The 17,083-nt window shown below is 36.9% G+C and overlaps 2 protein-coding genes across 2 annotated transcripts; both read right to left on the bottom strand.

The window, feature by feature from the left end:
* Nucleotides 1–4,582: 4,582 nt before the first annotated feature.
* On the bottom strand, nucleotides 4,583–6,364 carry LOC114719956 (transcription factor MYB60). The gene is made up of 3 exons (XM_028905533.1): nucleotides 6,118–6,364; nucleotides 5,828–5,957; nucleotides 4,583–5,615 (listed from the first exon to the last, which is right to left on the bottom strand). The coding sequence occupies exons 1-3, from the start codon at nucleotides 6,248–6,250 to the stop codon at nucleotides 4,883–4,885; spliced, it is 996 nt and encodes a 331-aa protein (XP_028761366.1). The 5' UTR covers nucleotides 6,251–6,364; the 3' UTR covers nucleotides 4,583–4,882.
* Nucleotides 6,365–7,738: 1,374 nt separating this feature from the next.
* LOC114719935 (probable ADP-ribosylation factor GTPase-activating protein AGD14) lies at nucleotides 7,739–15,295 on the bottom strand. The gene is made up of 13 exons (XM_028905509.1): nucleotides 14,913–15,295; nucleotides 14,288–14,349; nucleotides 13,449–13,536; nucleotides 13,299–13,360; nucleotides 13,104–13,200; nucleotides 12,194–12,637; nucleotides 10,508–11,386; nucleotides 10,234–10,353; nucleotides 10,044–10,151; nucleotides 9,854–9,940; nucleotides 8,685–8,817; nucleotides 8,438–8,483; nucleotides 7,739–8,210 (listed from the first exon to the last, which is right to left on the bottom strand). The coding sequence occupies exons 1-13, from the start codon at nucleotides 15,006–15,008 to the stop codon at nucleotides 8,156–8,158; spliced, it is 2,277 nt and encodes a 758-aa protein (XP_028761342.1). The 5' UTR covers nucleotides 15,009–15,295; the 3' UTR covers nucleotides 7,739–8,155.
* Nucleotides 15,296–17,083: the final 1,788 nt, after the last annotated feature.

A 17,083-nucleotide genomic window follows, 5' to 3' on the forward strand; every position in this document is an offset into this window, starting at 1 on the left:
TTAGGATGCAATGTGATTCCAAGTATTCAAAGGCTTAAGCTCACGGGGGAAATGTCACCGTGGGAGACTTTTATTTTGCAAATTGCCGTGTTCAGACCCGCTTGTCAACATGCTTCTTATAACTTCTCTGGGGTTTGCTTCGTCATGTGATTTTAGTTTCAAATAAACAATGATGTCCAACATAGGGATTCTGGAGAAATTAGTTCCGAACAGGGTGATTTAACTAATTGTCCCCTTTCACAAGTTACTTTCCTTTTTCCCTAAAGATCTAATCGAGAGGTTGTGGGTTAGGTGAAGACTATGGGTATCCGTTTGGCCCGTTGGTCATATCGAATCACTATCAGATCTCCATTAACAAGCCGTAAAGTTAATTGCTCTAAATTTATATTGCGGTTTTTCTGAAAAGGAAAAGCTTAAAATGAAGATCCTCTGCCACTTAATTAGTGTGGCAATATGATTCCAAGATAATTTTTGATTTGTGGTCACTAATCAAAAAGGAAGTGTCACAACATTTTATGATTGTAGCTTTCCTCTTTTTTTGGGCCATCTCTATTTCTCCTCGAATACCCATGATGCAATCAAATTTATGATATGATGCATGGTGATGATGATGATGATCTCGTGGCTTAAAGTGAAGCGGCAATCTCTTTCTGGGATCACTGGTACGGGTGTTTAGCCTAATTTTGAAGGCCAATTAAATGGTTCTGGCAGCAAGCAACCTCACTTCATTTTCAGACATTATAGCGCAGACGTTGATTCAGAGCAGAGAGAGAGCCAGATGGTTTATTTTGAGGATATGATTGGACACAGCTTTAATTGCATTCAAGGCAGTGGGATCACTCTGTAAATTGGGGTATTAAAGACGGATCAGTCCCAGTAAGTGTAAGTGAGTCTTCTGGCTTGTTAAAATTCCTTAATACATATTAGTTCCACGTTCTCTCGAAATTGGGTTGGATGCCTAAGGTAGTTTCACAGCAATTTAATTTGGGGTGGTCCCAAACTGATTAGATTTGTGAAAAAGAGAAGGCATCTTGCTCATGAGGATTTGAAGAAGCTCTTATCTCTCACATGACAGCCATGCAATGGTAGGTACAAGTGTGGCAATCTGATGTGATGCCTCTCATCACTAATCTTAAAGTTTTGAAATCTCCTTACACTTTTCAAAGCTAACTTTGTATAAATAAGACAGCATCATGTTATATTAAAATTCAATAGTATAAAACGCAAATAGAAAAGGATAGGGGAATGCATCCATATATACTTTAGATTCTGAGAAGTCTTCCTTTAGATAATATAAACTTTTCGGCTAATACCCCTTTTATTAAGATATATTCCCTCCGATTTTTATTGTAAACTTCAAATAAATAATTTGTAGAAAATAAATAATTAGTTAAAAGTAATAAATATATTATAAATATATTTTTATTTTCAAATATACCTACATAGTAAATGTGAAAGAGGATGAAAGAAAATGTGTGGAAAAATGTAATAAGAGAGCATGACAAAAGAGAGAAAATAAATAATTCAGGATAAAATTGAAAAAAATTGTATTGAATGTTAAAACAAATCCAAATTGAAACTTATAAATGTATCTCACTCCTTTCCAAAATTGAAGATTATAAATGAGAGAGTACAGTAATAAATGAGAGAGTACAGTAATACCCCAATTTCCAGCATTAGGATAACGAGCTCTGATGAATATTTATTACAGTTATGAACATTTAATTATAATTCAAGATTTATTAAATAATATTAATATTAATTTTGATAGCTGAACTCTTTATACGCGCTTTTTTCTGTCATTTTAACTCCATTCCGTCTTTAATAAGCAGTTGCATATTAATTAAATTCCAGCTACGTACAGTAACTTGGCAGGCTCGTGCTTTCATATATAAACAGTCTTACATTTTACAACCAGAACATGAAAATTAATTATTCTCATTGCTTCAGTTTTTATTCTTCAAATACTTAGCTCTATATACAGGACGAAGTTCTGCACGACTACATGCAAAGCCCTTGTACGGTTTCAGTTTTGTTTTTTCAGATAACACAAACAGAGAAACGGACCCTTGTTGGTTTCGAGATTATTGATATATAAGAGTAACAAATTAAAAAGAACACGTGACAGTAAAATTAGAAAACTTAAATAATAAAGAAAAATATAAGGAATGTCTGGGTTGTCACCAGCGTGGTGTTACAGTGGAATATTAATGAGTCAGAAAGAATAATGAATATAAAGGCACCATGCATATGGAAACGATGGATAAAAAGCAAAAAGGAACCAAAATAACAAACGTAACCAGGGTTCCCATATTGAGGAACCCCACATTATTCCATTACCCAGAAAGGAGGCAAAAGAAAAAAAGGGTATGTGACACATAAAATTCACAAATAAATTAAATGATCCCAACTCCAACACCTCTCATCTTTATCTCTCTTCTCCTTCTTTCATTTAATTTCCAGCTTCTAGGGTTTCCACTTCCTGTTAGCTTTACCTCACATGCCTCCTGTCCTTTACAGTTTCACAATACTGTGGGTTTCTCCCGCTGAAACAAGCAGGGAATACTTAGATTTACGGTACATGGTGATGATAGATAATGAGGTTAATATAATTTTTGGTCTCAAATTTGATCTTATTTTAGTTTTGATTCCTTAAATTTCAAATCATAGGTTTTTTGTCCTTCAAGGAATAAAATAGTCCAAATTTTTATTGGATTATAAGGACTAATATTTTAAATAAAAAAATTGAGGGATTAAAACTTATGATTTAAAACTTAGAGGACGAAAACCTGAGAAAAAACTTGAAAGACCAATATTGATATTGACTTTAGATAATTAGAAGAGAAACCCTTGCTGGCACGGACTTCTGAATGTGATTTGGGAGCATGCTGGGCCAAGCTTGATCTTCATGTGCGAGTATGTTGAACAATATGCGATGGGTTAGGAATATTTGTGTATATATTGGGAAATGGAAATTTTAGCTGATTACAAAGATAAGTAAGATGGTACTCCCTCTATTCTTTATTATAAGAGACGAATAACCGAATTACGTTGATAAAAAAAACAGTTCAAATTAGTTAAAAACAATCAATATGTAAAAGGTATAATTTTTTTCCCAAAAAGACCCTCATTAATAAGGAGAGAGAGCATGAAAGAGAATAATGATAAATTATTCAAAGAAAGAGAAGTGGGAAGGAGAGAAAGTGTGAGTTGGAGACAATAAATATGGGTAAAATAGAAAATCAATATAAAAAAATAGAGACAACCTTTAAGTGTCTCTTATATATAGAAACATGTCATAAGCATCAAATGTCTCTTATAATAAGGAACGGAGGGAGTATGACAGTAATTACCTCCAATATGAGAATAATTGTGAAGGAGGAAATAATTGGGTTTTTGTTCGATCACTATTCATTCCACAGACCTATATGGTCTAGTGCTTAATAATTGTCTGGGATTATTACATTGTAAAAATAGTTTTGGGGTATTAAATGACGCACCTCATCTTTAGTTGTCCACTGCCAATCACAACATGCTGCATTAACTGGTCTTCAACACCACCAAATAGTTGCCTTATTATTTGTTTTTATTGCTACTCATTAATATTTGTCAGCATTGTTATGTTATACGAGATCTGAAGGTGAGGGCGTGATGAGAACACATGGCGAGTAATGATTGGTTGGAGCTTCTGCATTGAAAGCTGATGCAGCAGCAGAAGATTGGAACCCATTTTGTTAGATATCTTGTGATGGGCATAGGTGGCTGCATGATCTGTGGCCATATGCCACACCGAAAGCTGAAGAAGATCACAGGTTTCCCATACAAAATTTTTCTTAAAGGAAAAGACTTTGAGGCTCCCATTTTTTCCTTATTTGCTTGCAAGACTTTCGTGACACCATCCTGTTTCACTCTTATTTGGATACTTTTGTTTCTTCCGTATAGTCCTTTTTAGTCTCAGTATATTGAAATTCATTCATGTTGGTGGAGAGTTCATTATGGTAGTATATTTGATTCTATAATACTTACTATATATTGTAATAGCTCGAGCCCTACGGCCAAAGGCCACCACCTTGCTGATATATGTTTCTTTTTTGGGTATTTTGCCTATATTTTAGTCTCTCATAAATTCAAATGCCCTTTCTCTGAAAAGTTTAGTAGCTAGCTAGCATCAATTAATAATGATCATTACGACCAATAGACTTGGTAGGTTTTCAAGGGTCGTCATATATAGACTCGTAATCAATAGTATAATTACATTGATGATTTGGCCTAATAATGCACCATTTAAGCCATTAAAGTTTACTGGCCATGACATCAATGACTTTTAGTGAGAACAAATAAGCCTCTACACTTTGGAAACAGCGGTCACGTCATAGCTTCCACTCTAATTAATCACCTGTATATGGAACGACCATATATATGCATGTTATATATTTACTAACGTACAGTGTTTTTTTGGTGTATTTTTCGCCTCTTTTATTTTGTATAGATACTGCTGCAGCAATTAAAAAAATGAAAAAAAAACAGAAAATAAGAAGAATATACATCAAGTTTTAAAAATTTCAAAAGGGCACCAAGGGAGTATCAGAAAATTACTTATTATATGGCCTCATGCTCAAGTAAACATTTGTAGTTTTTTTCACAAGGCAGTGAGCTGGGTTAATTGATTCACTAGGCTTGCGTGAGGTAAATCATTCATAAACTTCAAGTTACATGTTGGAAGAGAGAGATCCAAACTACAAGACCCTCATCATATATAGAATAAAAATCCTAACTTTTTTTTTTCCTTTTTGGGTGTCCTTTCCTCTCTGACTGGTCATGTTTTTTAATTGTCATGCCCCGGAATTATTATCAGGGATTGATCTTATACGTTGCTGCTATGTTAGAACATAGGGGATAGTTCCATCATCTCCTCATGGCCCACGTTTTCCTCAAACAGCCACTTCTCAAGGAACGATAATGGAGGAGCACTGTTGCTATCTGATCTCTGTTTATCATAAACCTTCTCAGCTGCAGCCTCAGAACTCCTATCATGCACAGAATCACAAGTGGACTTGTCCCAAGCAGCATTATTAAGGTTCTCGAACGACAGAATGGAATCGAACTCTTCATGGGACACCATCTCTCCACCCTCTTTCTCATCTTTTGCTTGATGATGATAGGACACAAAATTTAAAGCAGCAGGTACTGATGCAGACTTCATCATCGGCTTACTGTTTTCGAAGCTGTTAACGTTGTTGTCTTCAAGCTCTTTGTCTTTGGTTACTTGGAGAAGATTAGTGTCCGGCTTTGGTGATGATCTCATCCAACCTTGTAAGAGGCGTGAGATGTTCTCAGTGCTTGAGGCATAGGTGGAGGAGGAGGACTGAGACTGAGACTGTGACTGAGACTGAGACTGACTAAGCCTAAGAGATGAAGTGCTGCTCATATCTAAACTTGTTCTGTCATGAAAGGTCTTAGATACAAACTGAGCAGACGTAGTTGAGTCCGGTGACACAAGGTGGGGGTCCAAGGCTGCTTGAAATTTCTTCAGCTTCTTCTTTAGATGTGTGTTCCAATAATTCTTTATATCATTATCTGTTCTTTGTGGTAGGTACGAAGCTATGGCTGCCCATCTGCTCAACCACCAATAACTTCGCAACTTTAGAAAGATATCATTTAAAAAATATAAAAATTTATTTCCATTTAAATTGAAAAAGACATGAGAGGTGACTGGTGAAGCTGTGTATGTGACTATGTGGCTAAATTTTCTTCTTTCTTCCTGTTTTTTTTCCTAATTAAAACAAAGGGAAAAAGCAAACAGTAGGAGGAGGTTTCTGCAGATTACTTGTTTCCCAGAAGCGCCTGCAAATGAATTATCATTCCTTCTTCATGAGGTGTGAAGTTCCCTCTCTTGATTCCTGGCCTGAGGTAGTTAGTCCATCTCAGTCTGCAGCTTTTGCTGCACCTTGACAACCCTTTTTAATCACAGAAGAAGATTTCATCTATATCAGTTTAGTGAGAAATCTACGATAGATCAAGAACAAACCATTATCATAACGTTATGCCAAACTTTAATCAGAGATCAAAAGTATGAAAATTTGAAAGAGCTTGGAGCTGAGAAGTGACTGAAATTACCAGTATTAGTAGGCACTGATCTCCAGTTTCCTGGGCCATGCTCTTGGATGTAAGAAACAAGGATGATATCCTCCTCAGGTGTCCATGGTCCCTTCTTGATCCCAACTTTGTCACAGCAAGGAGGTCTTCCCATGGCGCTACAATCTCCACTCTGTCCCACCCTCCTCTTAATTTTTGTTTTCAGGCAAAACTTTGCAATACAGAGCTTTTACATGGTAGCACTACATGTGAGTGTTGGTTATATACTCGATGACTAGAAAGTAGAGGAACCACTTTATTTTTACACTCACTGATCTACCTGACCCTTTTATTGCCTCCAACCTTTAACTTTATTACATAGTCAATATAGAAACCAAAGTCAGCGAGAGGAGTTTCAATATTTTAATTTCTCTCTCCCTTTCTTTTTCTGAGTCACGTGGCACCACGGCTCGTCAGCAAAGCTAGGAAATTTTATTTTCCCCCTCACTTTATTTTTTTCTCTAATCATGTCACTCTGAGATTGATTATTCGTCTAATCTGCACATTGTTCCCATTTATGAGATTAAAGTTTATGCGTGGGATCCTTGACATTTGAGCACCCCTTAGTTTGCTTTTTGAGATTTATCAGTAGTGAATGAGATCACTGACTGAAACTCACCTCAAAGCAATCAAGCTCATTACGCAGAATGACATCATTTTTCTTTTTTTTCTTTTTTTTGGGATTTGCTGTTTTCCCTATAAAGAGCACAATGAATGTTGGGTACTGATAAAATTTAGTGGAACTGCTATAATAAATGAGACCTGCACAGGAGAGAGAGAGAGGGGAGAGAAGATCACTTGGGTTGGAGATTTTTGGCAAAGCGTTGTTTATTCAAGTCAGAGGTAGCTGGCTTAGGTAAATTTAGATAATACAGAAGGCAGGTGAATGGGTACTGGTTGTCACTTGTCAGTCAGTTTCATCCTTCTGACAATTACGATGAGAAGGAAGGAACTACTACTATGTACATCCCCATGGAGAGATCTTTTATGGTAGTGCTCAAATTATTTAGAGACCTCAAAATCCACTTTCTTGTGAAGAGGTTCTTGCCTTGCCTTCTCTTTTCAGCATATTCTCTGCACCAGCGGAGAGAGACGACGCTTCTCTTTATGAGAAGTAGGGAGGTCGGTCCTCTCTACCTCACAGATATCTCGATGTTTCGAAGATAACCATGCTAATATTGAAACAATAGACAAAACAAGTGAACCCATCAAAGAGTCGAACTCTCCGTAAATGAAAATTCAACTTGTAACAGCATGGTACCACTTTTCCACCCCAAGTACGTCCATTGTTCGCTGTTTTCGAAGTCCGGCTTCACTGGCTAGATAAGAAAATGTGTAAATCGTAGTTCTACCGTCACGTTTTCACTATTATCGCCATTCTTCAATGGCGGCAACATTAATCGGTTAAATGGAAATTTCCTCAGGAGATTGATGACCCCACGGCGTTTTTGCATAATTTAGCCCGTACAGCAATTACACTGGCCATAGCCAAGTATGTGCCATTAAACTAGTTTATAAGAATTCTAAAGTTTCTTCCTTTGGGCCAAAGCCTTTTAAAGTTTCTAATTATTTACAGAGCACACACTGTCAAGGGGTTTCAATATAGCAAAACTAAATTCATCGTCTTCCAATAATCTTTTATCCTCTCTTGCACAAGGATTAAATCAAAATCTTAATTTTGTATACAGCATCTAGAGGGGAAATCAATTACAATTACAATATGTATATCAATCAATGCGTCGAAGATCTCACCCTAAATTCCAATTTGTCTACGTTAAATTACAATACCCGCCAGAACACTAACTGCTGATCAATAATTCTGATTTCTGAGAACAACGTAATTTAATAATCATGGCCAGCATGCCGCAGGAACCATGAATTGCAAGGCCTCACTTACTGCAGTAGCAATTGAAGACATTGTGACTAGGAATAAATCACACTAATGACTCCTATGAGGAGCTACTGGATGGCCATGCACATATTTTTACGTGAAAAGAACACCACACTACACAACCAAATCCTATGCAAACGGATTTCCCCCAAAAGATGCAACTGGTCCTTGGGTCGGGATGTTCCTGTAAATAAGCAACTCAGAAAGTCATTTGTATGGAAAGGTCACGGAGTCCAATGAAAAATGCCCAAACAACTAACTTTAACACTTCCGTCCATGACTACTTTAAAATTTTATTTATTGGAATAAAAAAAAAAAGACAAGCTATTAGATTCAAGGCAAAATCAGCAATAAACACAACCACCATTATTTGGATTCACAAATAAAATACAAGGACATGATGCAACTTACGGTATTTGAGAGCTAGGTGGCTGCGCAGCCATGAAGGTTAGACCACCTACATAATTGAACCAAAATCAGAATATGAAGGATAAAAAGAAAATCCTGCCACCACATGTATTTGAATAATTACATTTACTTGTGCACGCAAATAAAAGACGTTTCAAACTGCAGGGGGGCAAGAAATCTGGTCATGATTGTAATAAAAATGAAAGTACTTTGGTCATGTTTAAGCTCTAGGAGAATCTTGGAAGACTACCTTGTCCTGCAGAAGAAATATATGGTGTCACACTTTGAGGGAGCCATGGTTCAGCTATACCATTACCACCATTGTATGGAGGAGCTAACGGGGAATCCGGCAGAGCAGCTTGCAATGAGCTCAGATCAAGGAACTGCAGTTGATAAAAGAAAACAGATTAGATAAATGCAGAAGAACATGTTTACCTCTCGTAACCACCATGCAAGTGAATTAAATTCTCAGGCAAGGCTTAAATTATACTCCCTCCGTTCCTTATTATAAGAGACATTTGATGCTTATGGCATGTTCCTATATATAAGAAACACTTAAAAGTTGTTTCTACTTTTTTGTATTGATTTCCTATTTTATCCATATTTATTGTCTCTAACTCACACTCTCTCTCCTTCCCACTTCTCTTTCTTTTAATAATTTACCATTGTTCTCTCTCATGTTCTCTCTCCTTATTAATGAGGGCATTTTTAGGAAAAAAAATTATACTTTTTACACATTAATTGTTCTTAACTAATTTTAACTGTTTTTTTGAACAACGTAATTCGGTTATTCGTCTCTTATAATAAGGAACGGAGGGAGTATTTAGGTTCAACATTATGATGCAGTCAGGGTTATTTACAATAGAAGTATATCATGAGAGACAACTCCATTGAGAAATGTCACAATGTCAAATCTACTATGCATTTTTTACCATATGAAAGGAGAAAGCTAGGTAGTGGACTCTAGCATGCTAAGATTCAAACATAATAAAGGCTCAGCTTTAAAATTATATCCAGATGAGTCCCTGGCAGTGTTTGATATGGCAGGGCAAGAGATTGAAATGTCAAAAACCAAATTTTGGGCGCACTTCTTTCACTCCTTCCAAACTCAAATTATGCAGAATTCAGAGCCAAAATCCAATAGTTACAAGCTCTTGGAGAAGCCTAGAGTTTGAATTACTTAAAATGGGGGCAGAAAGGATAGAACTCCCAACCCATACAGCCCCAACACTATGTCAAGATTCAAGAACCATTTTGTTTGAAAACTTAAAGTTGTTGGAAAAAGCCTCAAGATCTTTTTCCCTTTTGACGAACCCTCAAGAACTGGTTTACTACCATCTTCAGCAGGAAGTATCAAGCCAGGAACATAAAAAAATCACATCCTGATTAACACATATCGACCAACAATCCATCACATACCATACTGTTGTGCTCTACATCAGATTCGTGGGGAAGATCAAACGGATTAGTTGATTTCTGGTTGGTTGCACTGCGTTGAGTCTCTTCCTGGAAGGAGACAAAATTAATAACAGAAAACACAAAAACAAAAACACCAATTGAAATTGGAAAAAAAAAAAAAGGGGGCTCAAGAGACCTAAAGAGCACAAACCATCAGAGGAAGCGCAGTTGGAGGATATGGTAAACCACCAACATCTGATTGGACATTATCATTGAAAGCACCAATAGGGGCAAAGTCTTGCAGCCCACCTTTGGGGCCCTGATAAAAGCAAATAGTTTAGAATTTCTTTTCCCTGAAAACCTTGGCAACTATTATCATATTAGGGCACACATGCACCAACCTCAGAAACTTTTGAGCTTAAAAACTGATCACCACTTGAAGGAAGATTATGCAGTTGCAACCCTTGACTAGCAGTATCTACAGGAAGGTGAGAACCAGAATCTTCAAATGCATTCCATGGCTGTTCAGGATCAGCATACAAAACTTGATTTAATTTTCAATTTGTTCCATGGTCTAATACTTGAAGGGGCAGAGAAAAGAAAATATATAGCATCATGAATTACTCATGATGTTTAAAACAAGAAGTATCAAATCCAATATCTGAGGTTACTTACTTGAGCATTTGCTGCAGTAACGGAAGCTTGTTCTCCATTCTGCACACCACCATGCCATGCATTGGAAGTGATTGAAGGTTCATGAACACCAGAAGTGTCAAAAGATGGCCACTGCTTGCTGGCATTTGCAGTTGAAAATGGATCAAATAACTCCAGCAAAGACTTGTCAGTTGATGGAACTCCTGCTGGAATTTCAACTTGTGCAGGAGATGCTGCTGCGTGCTGAGGGACATCAAATGTTGCCCATCCTTCATTTTTAGGCACAAAGAACTCTGGTGACTTCTCATCTGATGGAGCAGCAGGCTGCTGCTTAGAAACATCCGCAAAGAAGTCAATAGATGAGGACTGGGATGCCTGCGAAGGTTGATTTTGGTTCAACGATGGAGCTGAAGATGGACCAGCAGGCTGCGGCTCAGGAACATCCGCAAAGAAGTCAATAGGTGAAGACTGGGATGCCTGTGAAGGTTGACTTTGGTTCAAAGATGGAGCAGCAGACTGCTGCTTAGAAACATCCACGAAGAAGTCAATAGATGAGAACTGTGATGCCTGTGAAGGTTGATTTTGGTTCAAAGATAGAGCTGAAGACAAAATAGACGGTTGAAACAAATCCACTGATGGAGCCTGAGATGATGCTGGAAACTCAAACAGATCAATAGGTGGCGTTAAGGAAGACAATGGCTCAGATGCCACTGCTACCTTTGAAAGATCCAAGCTAACTGATCTTGCTGGACGTGATTGTTGCGATACTGGTATGGCAGACACCTTATCTTGATTGGATCCAGAAGCTTGGACAGGCTCTGAAAAAAAATCTAAACCACCAGAGCTGTAAGATCTCTGGGATGATGAACTGCAGTCGGTTGATCCCTGTGGTGTGATTCTCTGGGTAAAGGACACCAGTTAATATCATATCAAATAACAGAGAAGGGAAGAATCAACAAGTTATATATAGAATCAAACATGTCTACATAATCACCAGTCATCAAGTCCAGACAATAAAAAGTACAAACTTCATAAAATGCAGCCAATTCCCCGCCAATTTAAAAAGGAAATTACATAAAGGTCAGTATTTGCACACTGATATTGAACAAATAAATTGACAGAAGCATTATAGTTTCAGCACAATTGAGGGTTTACAAACATCCGGCAAATGACTATTTTATGAATAACTTTTGTATTGACGTCGTTCTTAGCCTTTCATATGTTTTTACACACGCACATTTACTACACCAGAGGATTCAACACCTGTTTTTATCAGGGAAGGACCCTTTTTCCCTTCTTTGGCTGGTATAGAAGAAAAGCAAACTAAAATCTTTTGCAACCAAAGACTGAAAAAATTCCCTTCAGCAGTTAATTCCAGATCTACAGGCTCCAACCATGGAGATAAGAAACTAAAGCTTTTATCCGGTCAATTGAATCAAAGAGAAAAGCCATCTTCAGGGGGAAATAGTCCATGAGAAAGGAATGTATTTCTAGATGATATGTCATTTGGTTCAAACTACAGAAAGGAGCAAGAAAAGGAAAAGGGGGAAAAAAAAAAAAAACTAAATCACCATCAAAACACTCCCACACTGATGATTTTAAGTTTACTTGGGTTAAACAATTATCAATTTCCTAGATCATCAGCAAGCACACATGATTTTTTTTTTTTTTTTTAAACCATAGATAGAATAACGAAAAAGAACTTACCTGTGGATGATGTCCATCTGAATTACCCTTGACGATTGTTTCCAAAGAAGTATACCGAGATGGAGACCATATATCTTCACTTGAACCAGCACTAGAACGTTGATGGAACGGACTGCTTCGCATGTCCCTATAAAACTTAGGAGACTGCACAGCAGATTTAAACTGTTCACCAGCATTAGACACAGAATAGTCCGAATTTCTTGGACCAGATCCGTCATTAGCAAAACCATCCTCAGATGCATGGTCACTGAAGCGCCCAGGACTATACATTATACTAGATATCTTCCCTTCATAACGACCTTTGTCTGAACCAGGCTTCCTGGTCAATGCAGCTGCTTGTCTTCCGTACCGCCGATCCTCATATTGGTAATCATATGGCGGACTCTGAGAATAAGAATGATATGAGCTAGCACGCCTTGTGTCATCTCCATGGATTCTAGGACTCTACAGTCAATTGCCAAACAAACACATAAGCATTGAACTGGAGGGTGATAATTAACTCAGATCTATAGTATTGTGGCATGTTATTGATTTCATTTATCAGTACTACGAAAGACTCATTGAACATCATTGAAACCAAAAACTGAAGTTTCATTAGAAAATTTGCATGAAGTGCACATAATAAAGGAAAAAATGATCAGTCAGATCACTCTAATTATATATCCATGAACTAGTATAATGTTTTGATCCGTATTGAATCCATATCTATATTTTATTGCAATGGAATCAACAGTCATATCCTACAATCCAAGCTACCAACTACCAAATGTTATCAGAAATTCAGCAAGTCTATTTTCCTTTCAGGAAGGGGGGCAAAAAAAGAAAAAGAAAAAATACAAGTCCAAAACAAAGTTAGCTTCAGGAAGATACTGGTATCACAGCAACGTATCAATATTTAAAAATATATTGCCTGCGTATCTCTTGGAGGCTTGTCAGAGGACCTTGCTCCAGCATATCTTCTGTCAATGTACACATTCCTTATAAATTCCCTTATTTTGTCAACATTGCTGCAAAAATAAAGTATTTTAAGTTATTAAGTCTACAAATACACAAATATATTTGTCCATTATCATGATACTTCTTTTGCTCTTAACAACAATTGCACCTGCTATCTGGCATACGCTGCCTTTGGAAATCCCAATCTTTCAAATATATGTCCCTTGCACGCTGTATTGAGTTACACATAGATAAACTCATTTCAGGATGTAACTAACGCCGGCTCCAAATATCAGCCCAAAGAAAATTCACCCTTTACCTGGTTGCCACCATTTTGAAGAGCTTCTACTTCCTGAGAAGTGAATTTTGCCATTGATACAGACTTAACTCGATGGGTAAACTCACGACTGCATGACATTAAATTAGACAGGCAATTCTAAGAACCATACACAATATATCATGTACAAAAACTAGTGAAGCTCCAATGAAGTTCCACTAGTTAACATCAGGAATAAATACTAGTTCTGCAAAGGATAAAATGTGATCGTTAAAATATGAGCGAAATGCTATATAATGCTACACAAAATCACAAAGCGAACCAAATAGAAGGAACATATGTTTAAAAAACTGTTAATTTTGATGACGTCCCATGCTTGTACTTAAAGAGACACACAATTGTGGGGGAAATACTCCATGAGAAAGCATTAATTTTTGCATTAGTTGTTCCTCCCTTCCATGATTGTCATCACATACCAAAAAATTGCAAAAGGAAACCAAAATAAAATAGTGTGACAATTTCTCATTTAGAATTTCAGGCTTTTGAATTAAATTTCAGGTTCTAGAAACTACCCACAACAATGCAGACAGCCCAGCCGTGATTTTCAGCCAAAGGATCGGTCACTCAAGCACGACATTTTATTGCTTGAAATGGTCATTTTCTTGACTACAGCTATAAGCACAGCAACTAACAGAATTTAGGAAATAAGTTGCAAGTATGTTATGCATCAGATTCTCAAATCAATTGTCTATGATATATAGATAAAGTATTATATATGGAATCTTCTGTCTCTATTGAAATCCAAGGCATTTTTTTTTTTATTTGATGAAGAAATCCAAGGTACGATTTTTTTTTGGTTTTTGGGGGAGGGGGGGACTCACTGTATGCCACTGCATGTCATGCAAACGAAGGTCCAAAAAGTCGTACAGACATATTGCGGACCCTGCAAAAATAAATAAATAACACGTGTAAATTAAGCGATTGACTGTGAATCGTCTGATAAGAGATAAACTATCAAAACAGGAAGTTCAAGTGTTGCTGATCACAAATACATATAGTACAGGATTCATAGAAAATACCCCCTGAAATTAGACCACCCTGCATTGAGAGCTAAGAAGAGGATTGTCACAGGATCAATTCGCAAAGGAAAAGAAATATATATTTGGAGCTACCATAAAAATCTTGGTTGCGTCACGTCTTTGATAGTTATTGATATCAACGCGAAATTTCAGCTAAGGCATTACGATTTGGGGACCGCAACAGGGAAGGCAGTACCTTGAAATTAAACTATCAAGGCCAACAACATGTAACACTCACAAGCCATCAAGATTCTCGGCTACTAAACCACTCAACGGCCGGAGGGTTTAGCTCTGAAAGAACTACAGAATAGACATCCTAAAAACAGAAATGTATCGGAAACGCAGCATGCGTGCGCAAGATGGACGAAGAAGCCAAACCAAGAAATGAAGGAGAGAAAGAGAAATTCGGAAGGGAGACAGGGAATACCAGACTATTGCAGTTGATACATCTTCGATTAGGCGGAAGCTTCATGAGACCCCTGATAATCTTCTCATTTCTCTCATCTTCCTTTCTGCTCGCCATTTATCAAAGAAACGGACGGAGCAATCAGGAAGTAAAAACCCTAAAACCGTGATCAAAATCACCGGGTCGTCACGGAATGCAAATTCAGCCAAGGAGCAGGCAAACCAAGCACTGAAAATTGCACCGTGGCAGTGACGGATCTTGGGTTTTAGGGCTTTAGAATTAGGGAGGAAGAAGATCAGAAGCCCCTGAAAAACGAAACAACGCCTTTGTTGGCCGAAATCGGTTCACAAAGACCAGAGAAGGAAACAGCAGTTGATTTATTTCTTGGCTATATTTATTTGACACCCACAAAAAAAAGACCCTTTTTTAATTCGCCCCATTAATCATGTAATGATCCAACTCAGGGACAGAGGATAGCGTGATGTTTTTGAAGTGGGGAGGCACCGGGAAGAGCAAATGCCAACGTTTATTTTCTTTTTACTATCTTTTTTCGCTTTACGCTTTAGTTTTGTCCGTTTCCGGCATTATCCAACTCTCCCTTCCGTTTAATATGCCCCAATTATACTTTTTAAAACTCCAATCCGCAAGGAAGGGTTGTTAATTATTAATTGATATAATAATATTTTGTATAATTTAAAAACAAGTCCTTGATTATTTCGTTTTGAAAAAAATTACACTTTATGTCATGAAAATAAAAAAAGGGTTCCTGATTTTCCACTCAGGGGCTGTTAAGATTCCACCCGAGATAAATTAAATTATCAATTTTTTAAAAATTTTTTAAATGAAATTATTTAACCTTTTTTTTTTTTGGCTGATCAGTTTTCTCCTGTCGGGCTAAGATGATTATTAATTTTGATTTGGTCATATGTATGCTGGATTGCAAGTTTAAGTGAGGCTTTTTTGTTTGAATATAGGCAAAATAAGTAACTCCATGATTGCCTCTCCAAAACGGTGATGCGTTTCATTTAACCCTGTTTAGGTAGAAAAGAGGTTGTCGTTATCTCACATCACAGCTTGGTTCTGGTTGGACTTTTGACTGGCTCTGTGTCGGGTCACCTGTTTCGCTTCCCATTTTTTGTTGGTCGCTTTCCTTTTAAACTTGAAAGTTACCCTCTGTTGGATATTAGTTAGGACCTAAGCTTCAGACTATTACACGTAGTTCGTAATTATGTACACACACACACACATATATGAAAATGAGATAGCACAAACTTTGATACACTTTTTATAACAACTTTTTTTTTTTAATTTTCCCGTTAATTGCAGGATTATTTTTATATGAATTCCCTCCAGCCCGTATCTACCATTCACCTTCCTCAAAACAACTCGCATGCACCTTTATTTTAAATTATCATATCAGAATTTTTAATTTCACTGCACATGTTCCTCACTAGCTCCCTAATCCCCTGACCTGATTATAATTAAGCTCTGCGATCTGGAGCATGGTGTTATATGTGGATAACGGTCGAATTTGGAAGGGGGCCACCTGTCACACTAATACGGGCCATGTGGCCGTCGAAATCCTTGCTCGGTGGCTCCCCCACATCGGGCCACATGCTGGGTATCCAAGGCTCACGACAGTGTCATCTTTTGGGCTCCATTGAGGCCCACCCAAATTTTATTAAATCAGATTGGGCTTTGTTACAACTGATTTTTTTGGGCAACAAGGTTCGCTGAGTGTTTTAACGAAAGAGCGCCATGTGAGGGATCTTGATTTAGGATGAGTTTGGATGAATAAAAGAGACTGGTTTACAAAATGACAAATAATTTAAAGAATAGATTTTATAAAAAAGATTCCACATATAATATTGATAATATCAAATATAATACTTACTATGAGAGGATTCATGTTAATATAAAAAAACCAATTTTTAGAATTGAATTTGGTCATTGTTAATCTAATTCTACCAACAATAAGATAATAACAAATATATATTACTAATATAATCGTATCATATATTTACCTTATAAGATCTGAATCAATATGTTTATGAATTTAGAAGTTAAGAAAAAAATAGTAAGCTATGATATTTATGTTTTAATAACTCTATTTTATTGGATTATGTGAAGATATATACAAACCATGGATAATGTTGTTTTTTTTATTGAAATAGTATTTTAATCATGACCAG

This window comes from Neltuma alba, unplaced genomic scaffold, assembly GCF_004799145.2.
Source record: "Neltuma alba isolate B1F8T4 unplaced genomic scaffold, ASM479914v2 tig00011960_pilon, whole genome shotgun sequence".
Classification (NCBI taxonomy): Eukaryota; Viridiplantae; Streptophyta; class Magnoliopsida; order Fabales; family Fabaceae; genus Neltuma; species Neltuma alba.